This window comes from Sebastes fasciatus, chromosome 13 (assembly GCF_043250625.1).
Source record: "Sebastes fasciatus isolate fSebFas1 chromosome 13, fSebFas1.pri, whole genome shotgun sequence".
In the NCBI taxonomy this organism is placed as follows: Eukaryota; Metazoa; Chordata; class Actinopteri; order Perciformes; family Sebastidae; genus Sebastes; species Sebastes fasciatus.
This window is the reverse complement of record NC_133807.1, coordinates 10,294,161-10,308,298: the sequence shown is the minus strand read 5'-3', so window position 1 is coordinate 10,308,298 and position 14,138 is coordinate 10,294,161. Positions and strand designations below refer to the sequence as shown.

General features: G+C 40.0%; 1 protein-coding gene across 1 annotated transcript in view; it reads left to right on the top strand.

Moving 5' to 3' along the window:
• card11 (caspase recruitment domain family, member 11) overlaps positions 1-14,138 on the top strand; it is a 29,938-nt gene that overhangs the window by 1,405 nt on the left and 14,395 nt on the right. The window contains exons 2-7 of the mRNA XM_074655372.1: positions 7,884-8,083; positions 8,818-8,955; positions 9,388-9,564; positions 11,269-11,417; positions 11,959-12,138; positions 13,487-13,633. Coding sequence (XP_074511473.1) covers positions 7,894-8,083; positions 8,818-8,955; positions 9,388-9,564; positions 11,269-11,417; positions 11,959-12,138; positions 13,487-13,633 — 981 coding nt within the window. The 5' untranslated portion in view covers positions 7,884-7,893. The remainder of the gene's footprint in view (positions 1-7,883; positions 8,084-8,817; positions 8,956-9,387; positions 9,565-11,268; positions 11,418-11,958; positions 12,139-13,486; positions 13,634-14,138) is intronic.

The window sequence follows — 14,138 nt, the reverse complement described above, 5'->3', positions numbered from 1 at the left end:
GACTAAAATATAATGCATTATGAAGCAAATACATTACATCCACTCCCCAGGATGTGTCCTAATCAAACCAAAAACAAAAATGCAGATATCACACTCATAAAAGAAATGCTAGACTCTTATCTTATCTTTATCTTTATTTCCCAATGTGGGACAGTCATGTCCTCAATATGGGACACTGTTAAGTGTGTTAAAATGCCTAAATCACCTTAATTGATGTAGGAAACACTCAAGGCTAAATGTGCAATCCCATGTTCAGTAATTTCACTTACAATGTTATTGCTGTTACAAAACCCAGGCTTATAGGTGTGGATGTTACATGGAGCATCGAACATCAAACAAAGAATAGACTATAATAGTTCTGAACCATTTAGGCATATTAGAAAGACAATACATAGCCTATATTATCATATCTGTTATGTAAAGAAAGAAATCTATGATTGGACATTGGAAATGTTATGTGATTTTGATCGCATTAGGAAAGAAGATATAAAAACATCTGCATTTATGAAAATATGTATATTTGTTCTTGCCATTTTGAATAAACTCTTATAATACTCAGTTATGCTATCATCTACAGTAATACGGGCTACACACATGTGTCCAAACACGAGTCAGCAGCAGACATTTAATAACTGCAAGTTTAACCCTTGAAAAATTGTGATGAATGCAGCAGATCCAGTAGTTAATGAATGTCTGGTGTTCCCTTCACTGACATCTCATCTTCTTGGCTTGTAAATGAAGGAGTTTATTAGTTTTTGGTAACACAATAGCTGAACCTTCTTGTCATCATTGGGGTCATTTATCTGGCATCTTCAAAATATTTGGGATTCCAGTATAGCAGGTGCAGAAGAGACAATGGGGTCCAGTGAGGAAGAATCAGGGACACACAAGGTCATGAACAGCTGGTGCATTCACACTGACGTGGTTGTATCGTGCTTATAGGATTGCATTGTTCTGCAATTTTTTAAATGTGTCATTGTTTTGTGGAAATACTGTGTGTTGTAATATGACTGTTTGGTAAGATGTTTTAAGCAATAGAAAGAATTATGCACCAGAAAAACAATCCATTCCACCTAACAACCAGTGCATTAACCTTTCAAACATTATTAACTAGGGACGCACCGATCCAACTTTTTCAGATACCGATAGCGATACCTGGGCTTTGGGTATCGTCCGATACCAAGTACTTATCCGATACCGAATACTGATCCGATACCAGTGTTTAATTAATAAGCTGTATGCCTCACTGAGTGGAAGTGACTGGGATCATTCTTTCATGTGTATAAGGAAACATCTGGCTGGACTTAAACATTGCTTTCTTAACTCTGTAAAACAAAATGGAACAAATAAATACATAGATACGTAACAGGAATTAAAATTCCAGTATAAAATGTGTATAGTATATAAACATAGAACTGAATTGAATAGATCAATCCCATTGTCACCGATAACCGATCCAGGTATTTGAGTCAGTATCGGCACAATATCCAATCCGGTATCGGTATCGGTGCATCCCTATTATTAAACGTGCAGTAGGCAGAATGTTTTTGGCATCATTGGGCAAAAGTTCCATAATAACCTTTTAGCATTTTGTAACTCAAGTGTTCTGAGAGAAAACTAGACTTCTGGACATCCTCATGGCTCTGTTTTCAGGCTTTAAAAAATCTAGCCCGTGACGGGAGACTTTGACAAATCACAGGTCATTTCAAAGAGAGAGAGAGCGTTCCTATTGGCTGTGCTCCAGCTGGCGGGCGGTGCTTGGTTTTCCCTCAACTGTTCTCAACATGGCTGCCGGGTCACAGACTTTCTCATTTTACAGCTAAACAGTACACTACAAGATGTTTCTGAAAACATTTGAGGTGAGAAGTAGTTATTACAGTAACAGAATATTGATTCATATTTGATCAGCGCTGCCTAGTTTGACCGTTTGATCAGAGTTTGTGAGTGATTGACAGCTGCTCAGAGACGGCAAGGCTCCAGCTCGGCTCTGATTGGTTGTTTTCCTCCTGTCTGTGAAACCTTGCAGATGCTGTTAGGAGCACCGGAGGACACAGAGGAACATGTTTTCTTTCAGATTAACTGTCTCATGCACTACTGTCAGGATATAGTGACCGTTTAATAAAAATAACTTTTTCTACCCACTGCTGCTTTAAGCAGAAAATACTCCATAGGAATATATAATTCAGTTCCTTTTGGATATCAATGCAACTTCTAAAAACGTCCTAATTGGAAAAATCCACCTATTTTTTCCTGTATGATATTAAATGAATGCTTTTTTTTTTTTTTTAAATTATGCAAATTATACAAACAGCCCATGTCAGCCGTTAGAAGAGCCTCTACTCTCTCCTCCCTCTCTCTGCATGGACAGAGCCCACATATCAGATTCCTATATAAGCCCCAGCTATTCTGCTGGACAATGGAGCCTTTATGATGGTTTGTACACCTGAGCCAATCATATCTGCCTATCAGCTAGCCGGCCGGCCAATCCCAGTCCAGTACGGAACCAGCCTCGATAGGATCACTGAGTCATGTCTCACTGACATGGACTTATTAGAGAGGTCAAACCACTATTTTCAACCCTGAAAAACATGATCATGTATGTACTATAGACATGTACAGGGACATAATAATATAAACTGTATGTGCTGTACAGTGGGAAGCTAAACACTCTCTATAAATTCTGTGGATTTGGTGCACTGTGTGATGTTGGATTGGATTGCACTTCAATCTTAGCTCACTTACTTCCTTCAGTTTGTGTATGTACGCAGAACATAGCCGTGGTTGTGTAATAAATCTGTTTTGATGCAATAATGCTCACTTCGTCAGACAAGCTAATACATGTTTGGTGAAGAGGAAACTGATATTTGTGTCAACTCACAACTCACACAGTCCAGTTACCGAATTCAAGTGAGAGTGATCATCACATGAATAGAGTTGTTTGCCACAAGGAAGTATGTGTCACACCTTCAGGCACAACGTCTATAGGTGTCACAATACTTTTAGAGGAGCGGCAGAAAATAATATCTGCATAATGGAAAATCAATGGGAATCAATTTCCACTGAACATCTACTTTAACATCTCCTCTAAAAACACTGAACCAATAAATCCAAAGTTATTGATCCTTGTTTTAAGGATGTTATTATAGCAGCAAAAGCATTAAAGACAAACAAAATATAGAATAAGAAATGAAAAGCAATAAAATAGTCAAATTGAATATAAGTAAGAACATGTAGGGTGAATTAGCCAAATGTGGGACATTTTTTGCATTTCAGACTCGAATATAATGCATTATGAAGCCAATACATTAAATCCACTCCCCAGGATGTGTCCTAATCAAACCAAAAAAGAAAATACAGATATCACACTCATAAAAGAAATGCTAGACATATTAGTACTCTTAGTGCCAAGTTGTGTCAGACAAATCTTTATTTCCCAATGTGGGACAGTCCTGTCCGAAATGTGGGACACTGAAAAGTGTGTTAAAAGGTCTAAATCACCTTAGTTAATGTAGGAAACACTCAAGGCTAAATGTGCAATCCCATATTCAGTCATTTCACTTACAATGTTATTGCTGTTACAAAACCCAGGCTTATAGGTGTGGATGTTACATGGAGCATTGAACATCAAACAAAGAATAGACTATAATAGTTCTGAACCATTTAGGCATATTAGAAAGACAATACATAGCCTATATTATCATATCTGTTATGTAAAGAAAGAAATCTATCATTGGACATTGGAAATGTTATGTGATTTTGATCACATTAGGAAAGAAAATATTAAAAACACCTGCATTTAAGAAAATATATATATTTATTCTTGCCATTTTGAATAAACTCTTTTAATACTCAGTTATGCATGGACCTTGATTCATACACGTCAAACTTTCTAGAGATCTCAAAAAGCTCACGGTGGCACCATTTTTCAAGTAATTTGGCTTCTTCTTTAAAGGGTTAATCTCAGCAGTCATTGGTTCTCATTCATGAAATGTTCATATGCACTGATTCGATTTGTGTGGTCCCAACAAACGGATAAACCAACATCTGTGCCAAAAGTGTTGCTTTTATCGCAAAATGCACAATTGTTATGAATATTTCAACCTAACTGCCTCACTAATGTGCACTAATTCTATGTTTTTCATTATATTTTCAAAACTGTTTGCTTCAATTTGTTATATTTGTTATTCATTGTCACTATTTCCAGCCGACCTCACTGCTTTTCAGTGCAGATATCATTTCAATCGCCTAAAAGCTTGATGACTGATAATCTGGGGTGAGATATTGACACTTCATATTACACAAAAAAACATGAAATTTCATCATTTGACAAACTGACACCCAATCGACCGCAATTATATACGTTTAGACAATGTGCCGCAAAAGCTGAGAACTGACTTTTAGTCAATAGCAATCATTAGAGCAAATTTTATTTTTCAGTTTCTCATATACGTGCATACTGCAAAAAATATTTTCATTTCAGTGTCTGAAAATGTATAAATCTGCAAAAATATTTCACCCTCAGTTTCATTTGAAATGGCACAAGTATGCTTTGGAATACAAATTATGTGTCTGTAATGTTTTTACAGCAGTTTGATTTTGGCAATAATGATACATATTCAAACATGGGGTCAGTCCAGTTTATATGTAATCACACAGCACCTTATGCGCTGTATGATTACATATAACCTGTTGTACGACCAAGGTTTTACAACGAGTGTGAATTTCCACTTGCAGGGTAACTGGTATTCAGAGTGCTAATGTAATGAACAGTATAGTAACCCTGTAATTGTGATGTATAGGGACATGAAGGCAGAGTGAGGCGAGGTGGTAAACAGTTCAAACACTGAGCAGGGTGTTAAAGAATAATGGAAACAACCACGTGGCTCAGTGCATCAGTTGTGTTTGTGTGTCTGCAACTTTTAAGTCTGCAGTTGCTAAAAAAAGGGAAAATAAAGGGTTAAATCTAGCTCTAAAAAACAATCAACTCCCTTGACCACAATACTATAAAGAAAAGCGGCCGGCTCAGAGGACTAAAACAGAACAGACGAAGACAGCTACTACTCACATCTGGTTTGAAAAGGAGGAAGCAAGGATGAGCTTTCTCGGTAATGAACTCCAAAATAAGAGAAGAGAGAAGAGGAAACATGCATGTGGTTACTGAAGGGGTCTGTGCGTTAAGTGTGTGTGTGTGTGTGTTCTTGTACAGCTATCTTTGTGAGGCCCAATTTGAGTTTTATACCTTCAGAGTGAGGACATTTTTTGGAAAATGAGGACATTTTGACCGGTTCTCACCTTTGGACAGACCTTCAAAGGCCTATTTGAAGGTTCAAACTTGGTTTTAAGTTCCATGTTAGAATTAGGTTTCGGTTAGGGTTCAGGTAAGGGTTGGGGTCAGGCATTTAGTTGTGATTGTTAAGGTTAGGGTAAGGGGCTAGGGAATGCATTATGTCAATGAGTGTCCTCACAAAGATAGAAGTACACGGCTGTGTGTGTGTGTTCAATGTGCATGCACTGTGTACTTCTGCATGAGTGCATGGGTGTGTGTTGGTGCGAGCGCTTGCGGTTTCATCATCTGCTGTGACTGTGGCAGTATATACACACTGTAGAGAGAAATAATAGCTTCAAGTGTTGAGAGGGTGTGATATTTGGACTGCGTTTGAAAAGCAGCTTGTTCACTGACTGTCTGAGGGTCGAAATATTTTAAATATATGATATAGAGAAAGTCACTGAAATGAGCTGAATTTGACTGAAGATGATGCATCCTTTGCTCACAATTTAACCAGCATGTGTCTGTGTGTGTGTTAGTCTGCAGCGTGAAGGCAACATGACAGTTGTATGCAAAAGTGTGTGTGTGATTGTGTGTGTTTACACAAGTAATGGCATCAGATAGCAACTGATTTGCCTAAATGTAGGCTGCAAGGCACAAAGCAGGATTGTGGGATAACACCCACGATGCCGGGCGGCATGCAAATCCCAGAGATGCACGGACAGCGTGTGTGTGTGTTTGTGTTTGTGTGAAATGATAAAAGAGAGGAAATCAAGTGGGAGTGAGAGGAAGATAAAGAGAGGTAAAGGAAAGACGTCAGTTGGTTAAAGTTGATGTTTATAAGGGAAACGAATGAATGTGTGGGACACAAATGAGCAAAGCGTTACTCTGCTGTTATACTTCATGAAGCCTCACATGCTTCTTTTGCAGATAATTATCAATGATCATATTACATGGAGCGTGTCAGTTGTAAATAATGCTGATGCTAATGTTAGCTTTCTATCCTTATCTGTGTCAATGGTGGCCGACATTACAGTACAGAAGTGCATGTTTTGCATTTATTGGACCAACATGTTCTCATCTCAACTCGTCACAGTGACGCTTTGTCAGGAATGCTTGGCGTCACTCTACGGTCGCAGTAAACACGTTGTGAATTCAAACAAAACCACTTAATTAGGTTTAGGTAAAAACATCATCATTTGGCTTAAAACTACTATGTTTGTAAAGTGAAAATGAAACTTAACACACGGGTCATGAACAGCGATCTCCCGAATGAAAACCTTGTGTTTGTTGGATCCATCCACCTCCCCTATGTGTGTTTTTTCGTTCTTTAAACTACATCACCACACTAATATTGATGCGGATGGGTTTACAATGTAGTTAATTGAAAGCCTGGTGCATCTCATACAGGCACTAAAGGGTGCCTTGTGCGGCGGTATCTGACGCCGAGGGGCATGACAAAGCATTTGTATTTGATGCCCTGGGAAATGAGAGCCGGCTATTGGACCGATGAAAGTGTGCAAAGGCAGACTGGAAATGAGGAGAGAGATAAGGTATGACATGCAAAGGTTCCATGGCTGGAATGGAACCAGGACATTGCGGTTAGGCGGCATGCGCTGTAGCCATTCGGCTACCAATGAAATTAAGTTTGAGAATAATATATTACTTACAGACATCAACACAAGTCTTGTACTGCACCTTAGCTTGTTGAATGAGTGACCAAACAAGGCTAGATAGCGAATAACAATAAAAAAAACAGTGACTGTGCAGTTTACTTTGAAAGGAAGTCCTTGATGGCAGTCTGGAAACATCCAAGGCACTCTGATTGTGAATTAAAAATCCTATCCTATTTAAGAATGCTACGCACCTGATATCTAATTAGCTGCTGCTATTTCCCCTTTTTTCTTCCTAGTGTCAATAATACATTTAAAACTCAGTATTTCTTACTACATAGAGGGACGATTAAATGGGAATTACTGTTGGACTTTAAAATGTAATCAAAGTCACCAAACGCTTACACTTCATCCTGAGGGAGACACACTGTAAATGTGTAAATTTCATGACAATCCATCCAACAGTTGTTGAGACATTTCACCCTAACTCTAGCTAAAACATATAGTCATAGTTATAAATATTCACTGTGGCATGAATGAAAACGTATAGGGATACTTCAATAGCATGTTTTAAAACCACTGTCTTTAGCTGTGTGACTGTGATAACCTGAGCCTCGAAGCAGGAAGAGGAAAAACCCTCAGAAATAGCAGAACAAAACAGAACAGATTATATTTCAGGGCTCATTTTTTGATTTGGGTTATCTCCCTTAGTCTTGCGGACAACTAACCATGTGTAAACTCAGACATGATGTCAGCTTGTGGTTCCTCAGAGCCCAAAATAAATAACGTCTGTGTTCCTGTCTACTTTGCATTCACCGTTTTTTGCCAACATTTTAATATAATACAGGAGAAATATACTTGATTGTAATGCAGCCCTGTTATCTGTCATAGAGTCATGGACAGACACATTGTAGTGCTCGTCTCCCTTGCAGTGAGCATCTCTTTGATTCCGTTGTGAAGATGAAAAAATGAAATAAACAAATAAAAGTCTCACTACTATTCAGGGTGTAAGAGATGGAGAACGGGATGTGTGACGACGTGGAGGCGCTGTGGGAGAAGGTGGAGTGCAAACGGTATGAGCTGTGTCGCACCATCACACCGGCGAAGCTCACCCCCTACCTCCGCCAGTGCAAAGGCCTGGATGAACAGGACGAAGATGAGATCCTCAGCTCCCCGCTGCTGATCTCCAAAGTCAACCGCACAAGTAGGTGGAGGGATGTGTGCGTGCTTTTGTCTTCATTGTTGTATTTTTATGATTGTGTTTTTTGTGCTAGTGTATTTGTATTAGTCGTGTTGTCTCTCATGCAATTGTTTTCTCATCCTCTTAAAGAGGACCTATTATGCTCATTTTCAGGTGCATACCTGTATTTTGGGTTTCTACAAGAACATGTTTAGATGCTAGTTAATGTTAAAAAAAATCTTTATCTTTCTCATACTGGCTGTGCTGCAACACCCCTTTTCACCCTCTGTCTGAAACGCGGTATTTGAGCTCCTGCCCTGCTTTCCCGAAAAGCCCAGTCTACTCTGATTGGTCAGCTGGCCCACTCTATTGTGATTGGTCAACCTAACCAAACACTTCGGACTCCGCTCCAGCTCCTCTCTAACTAGCTTTGTTTGCAAAACTAGCCTCTAGGGAGGTTTTATGCAAATGTATTACTTGGTGACATCACCACGTTATGGAAGAAAAGGCGGGACTTCAATCGAGGCGTTTCAGGCAGTTCAGGAGCAGTGTTTCTGTGGGGGAGATTAACTCCAATTGGTGTGGACTTTGGGCTTTGTAACTTTGCAGACCTTTACATGCACAAAAAACTGTATATAACACACTAAAGGAAAGGGAGAAAGCATAATAGGTCCTCTTTAACCTGTGTGCAATGAAAGTAGGTACTTTTGTGTTTCTGTGTGTTGAACTTAACAGTATGTCAATCAATCCTCTATCAGGCCGTCTACTTGACATCCTCCACACTAAAGGAGAGCGGGGGTATGTGGCATTTTTGGAAAGTCTGGAATTTTACTACCCTGAGCTGTACAAGCTGGTCACGGGGAAGGATCCCACACGACGCTTCTCCACCATCGTAGGTGAGACAAGCACTTTTGGGTGCAGACACACCGCACACGTATGCATGGACACACGGCAACAATATGCTGTAATACTAAACTGAAGCAACCAATACTGTTTAGCTATTTGCATCAATTTAAGTGCCAAAAAGTGAAGAAAAGATACAGGGTAACCTTGAATACTGGATCGCTTTTGAAAAAATGAAAAGTAAGTTAGAGAAGAAGAGTTACAGCAGTTACAACTGCCAGATGTAGAGCTGGTTTTGCAGCTCTGTTCAAGGAGGAACAGTAACAATAAAACATTTCATAGATCTTGTTCTGCTGGTTGAGAGTATTATTTGACATTCGTCCAAATCAGTTCATAGTGCAGTGTTGTTACACTGTGTAGAGTTGATGATGTATTATACTGTACAGTATATGATTTGTCATTTCTCACCTGTTTCCTCACTTCAGTGGAGGAGGGTCACGAGGGTCTGACCCAGTTCCTGATGAACGAGGTGACTAAGCTGCAGCAGCAGTCCAAAGTCAAGACCATAGAGCGGGCCGAGCTCAGCAGGAAGTACTGCACGCTGGAGGACAAGCAGAAGAAGCTACAGCTGGCCAATCAGGAGCTTCAGACCTTCCAACAGAGTAAAAATACACGTTATTATTTTAAGATATGTTCTGATCATAACATGCAAACTGCTGCTCCACCACACATGCTTGGTTTACCCTGCTCGGTGCACCACAGTTGGGTTTATAAAGTTGCCAATCACGTTGTCTACCAAGTCTATTCATGAAACTAGGGCACTGTAGTAGGCCTATGTGTGTCCTGTGTACTTAAAACCTGTAGCTGGTACAACAAGCACATTCACGTTTAAACAAATGCTAAAAATAATTTGAGGCCAGGTCAACTCGTGTTCCTCGGAAAGCCTTTCAGTGTACACCATGGACTGGATAACGCACCCCAAATGGTGCCTATTCAGGCTAATGAGAATGCTCGCCTGGCGCATTTGCCAAAAAAAGTTTTCAGCTTCCGGTGTTCCAATTAATATACACAGTAGTGTTAATCCCATCATGCATCTGGCCCAGCCGGCGTGCTCATACACAGCGGTGACGTCATCCAGGCTTTGAAAAAGCTTTTACAGAGATTAAACCCCCATGGCTTAAAAATATACAATAAAAAAAGCGACTAGAGACCATCTCGGGATCACACCAGCCGCGATGCCAAATCAGGCCAGGGGCGTAAAGTGTGGGGGCCCATTCCCCACTTACTACCCCCCTACTTTCGGCACCCTTGCTCGGACCACAGCCAGCTTCAAACTTGACCCTCATTTTGATCTCAGCTAGCCTACACACATGTAAAGTTTCGTTACTGCATCTTATACGGTTGCAACGCTATCGGTGACAAAATCTGTCCTCAGACAGAAATATAAACACCTGGCAAAGTACTTCAAACCTCCTCTGTGGTAGTTCCCGCTACGGTAGGTGTCTCCGGGATCACATTTTGCAATGATGACTCACAAGGTGAAAACAATACCAGCGTTGTGGCTGGTAATAATTAACCATGATTATAGCCTCAGGGGGATTTTTCGTTGCAATATTGCGAGAGGCCACTGGGGAAAAATTGGAAGTGAGGCTGGGTGCCGTATCCAGTTCTTATAATAGATCCATGATATACTGTACACTCGAATGAGGAAGATACAGTTGGCATGGCAACTTTATTGCAAATGTCCTGGTCAGGGTGAATTTGCAAAATCGTACAATCTTTAAACCACATCTGTCCCTCGGCATGCTTCAATTCCTTTTTCTAAATGTCCATATTCATTTAGTTCAACAGCTCATGATGAATGTTGGTCAGTATATCAGAAAAAGCATAACCAATAGCTGATGTGCAGCCATTTAATAAATCACTGAAGGCTTGAAATCAAGATCAAAAAGACAGAGTGTCTTTTTCTGTGTTCGAGCTTTGTTAAGCTAGCATTAAGCTTTAATACTAAAGAAGGTTAAATTACTGTGTCTGTGTTTATTTACAGCAGCTAGTTGGTTCAGAATGACTTTGACATTGTTGCTGTTGCTCTGGCTAACAGAAGCTAGCTGGCTAAATTTGGTAATAGTTGTTGAGCTTGCTTATTCATATGATTAGCCTACTTATTTCACAATGTATTTATTTATTAATTAATAATGAACTCTTTTGGTTTCCATTTAGCTAAGTGTTCTATATTCACCTTAAAGTGTAACATTTTTACATTTTGCAAAGATTGCTAAAACTGACAGCTGGTTACCACCTAACAGTCCCGAACAACTCAATCATGTAGTCTACTACTGTATGAATGACTGTGCTTGGTTCTTCAGGGTACAATAAGTTGAAGGAGGAGAGGAACACCTACAGTGACGAGCTGCTGAGAGTGAAGGATGAAAACTACAAACTGGCCATGAGGTACGCCACGCTGAGCGAGGAGAAGAACATGGCTGTGATGAGGAGCCGAGACCTGCAGCTAGAGGTACTGAGGGACACCTGGATGCATGAAAACACTGTGTACTTGGAGGAAATGTGGGCATTTGAGGACTTTAATAAGGGGGTGTAACCCGCTCACTCAGCTACATGCTATAGTATCTATATTCAATTCAATTCAATTCAATTTAATTCAATTCAATATGTTTTATTGGCATGAATATCAGGTGAACAATATCGCCAAAGCGTCAATTCAATAATGAATAAAAAGAAAGAACAAAATAAAAACAAAAACATTTATATACATATATACAATTCATGAAGCAGTGTGTGAGTTACATCTGTTATGTGTTGGTAAGGTGGTGTCTTAGGCTGTGACACATGACATATCCTGCAGCTTCTATGCTGATGACACTGTTTTCTCCAAGTAGATGTTTAATTTTTGTAAAGAATTTTTTCCTAATTTCTTCACATGTCCTACATTGTAGCAGGAAATGTTGCTCTGTCTCCACCTGTCTCTGTGGACATCTGTGGACATCTGTGGATATCTCACTAATTCATTCTGCGTCGTCACTGTCTGCACTGTATAGGTTGATCAGCTGAAGCACAAGCTGAACAAGTTGGAGGAAGAGTGTAAGATGGAGAGGAGGCAGAGTCTCAAGCTGAAGAACGACATCGAGAACCGGCCGAAGAGAGAGCAGATCTTTGAACTGGAAAGAGAGAACGACTTGCTCAAGCACAAAGTACAGGAGCTACAGTCCATCATACAGGTACAGCCTGCCTGAAACGCACAGTCATGCACACTCACACACGATAGATATGCAAATAAAAGAAGTGGGCCAGTGGGCCAGTAATAAGCCATCCTCGGATACAGAACAGTGGCTGATAAACACTACAGGGTAATCTCTTCTCATTTTCAGCAACTGAGATATCAGTGATATGTTGCATGGATGGAAGATTTGGTAAAAGAGCGCCTCTGACTTCTGTCCGCCATTTTATTCAATAGCTATTTAATGCTTTGGCCTTTATTTTATAAAGACTTGCAGGAACAAGACTGGCAAATTACATTGTACAAAGTATTTTTGCATTCTATAAACTACAGTCATTTCCAGGGCAGGAGCTGAGGATGATTTTAACAAAGTAGCCTCCTATTAGCTATCTGTATTCTTTATGTGTACATAATGATATACAGCAAGTACGTCTTTTGGCCACTTTGGGGCAGTGCACAAACTGTAAACATGTTGATATCAGGGCTGTGTATTGGCAAGAATCTGACAATAAAATATGTATCATGATATAGGGGTTACGATTCAATATAGGCTATTGCGATACTGTAAGCAAGTGGATATATCGTGATCTAATTTTCGAAAAAAGGTCATAGTATAAAGAACACACCACTATATGCATAAAATCGGAGTTAAAAAAAAACCCGTTAGCGGTTCACCCTTACGCTTCTTCCTGTCTCAGTTTACGTTGTTATGTTGGAGTGGAAGAGTCACATGGCTGAAGATAGATTACAACAACGCTATCTAGCGATCGGGAGTTTAAACACAATACAAATCTTTGCATGTAAATTATCAGTTAAAATTGATAGTGTTTTTGAGAATTGATACACAACCACAAAATATATTATGGCGATACTCAAGTGTATCAATATTTTTTTACACCCCTAGTTGATATGTTAACGTGTCAGCAAACAATCACCTATTTACACATTCAGCAACATTAGCATCCATTTGGAGTCTTGTTTCTGGCAAGCAAACAAATAAGTCTTCTTTTATCTCCGTGTTTGGTCTCCACCAACTCACGTGAAAAATATCTACCTATTTAGCTGCTTTGGCTGCTAACTGTACGTCTGCCTTTGGTGCTAGGCAGGTAGTATACAGAGGGTTTACAGCTGAGTGCTGCTGAAATTAAGCTAATTAGAATAGTGAGAGTGAACGACAACAGTGAAGTTGTTGGCTGTACAACCAAAACAATGAGCTGAGGGCACCTGGGGTCATCACTACAAAGTTGAGATTATGTCCTCTCTTCTAGGACCCTGTGACTGTTCAATGCAAATTATCCACTTATACACAGTTCATATACCCAACAATGTGTGTGTTTCTTAATACACAGCCGGGCCCACTACCTGCATCAGACAAGGCCATCCTTGATATTTTGGAGCATGACAGACAGGAAGCATTAGACGACAGACAGGATCTGGTCAACCGCCTCTACAATCTCCACGAAGAAGTGCGGCAGGCAGAGGAACTACGAGATAAGGTAACAAAAACACACGCAAGCTGAGTACATTTACTGAAGTACTATACTTAAAGCTGCAGTGAGTAGAATTGGAGCAAATACGACTACAAAAAGTTGTTTTTATAAAACAGTCAATATATCCTGACAGTAGGGCATGAGAAAGGTAATCTGAAAAAAAATCAGGTGCCTCTGTGTCCTCCGGTGCTCCTAATGGCATCTGCAAGATTTCACAGACCGGAGGAAAACAACCAATCAGAGCCAAGCCGGAGCCTTGCCGTCTCTGAGCAGCTGTCAATCACTCCCAAACTCCGATCAAACGGTCAAATTAGGCAGCGCTGATCAAATATGAATCAACATTCTGTTACTGTAATGCCTATTTCTCTCCTCAGATGTTTTCAGAAACATCTTGTAGTGTACTGTTTAGCTGTAAAAGTTTGTGACCCGGCAGCAATGTTGAGAACAGTTGAGGAAATACCAAGCACCGCCCACCAGCCGGGGCACAGCCAATAGGAACACTCTCTCTGAA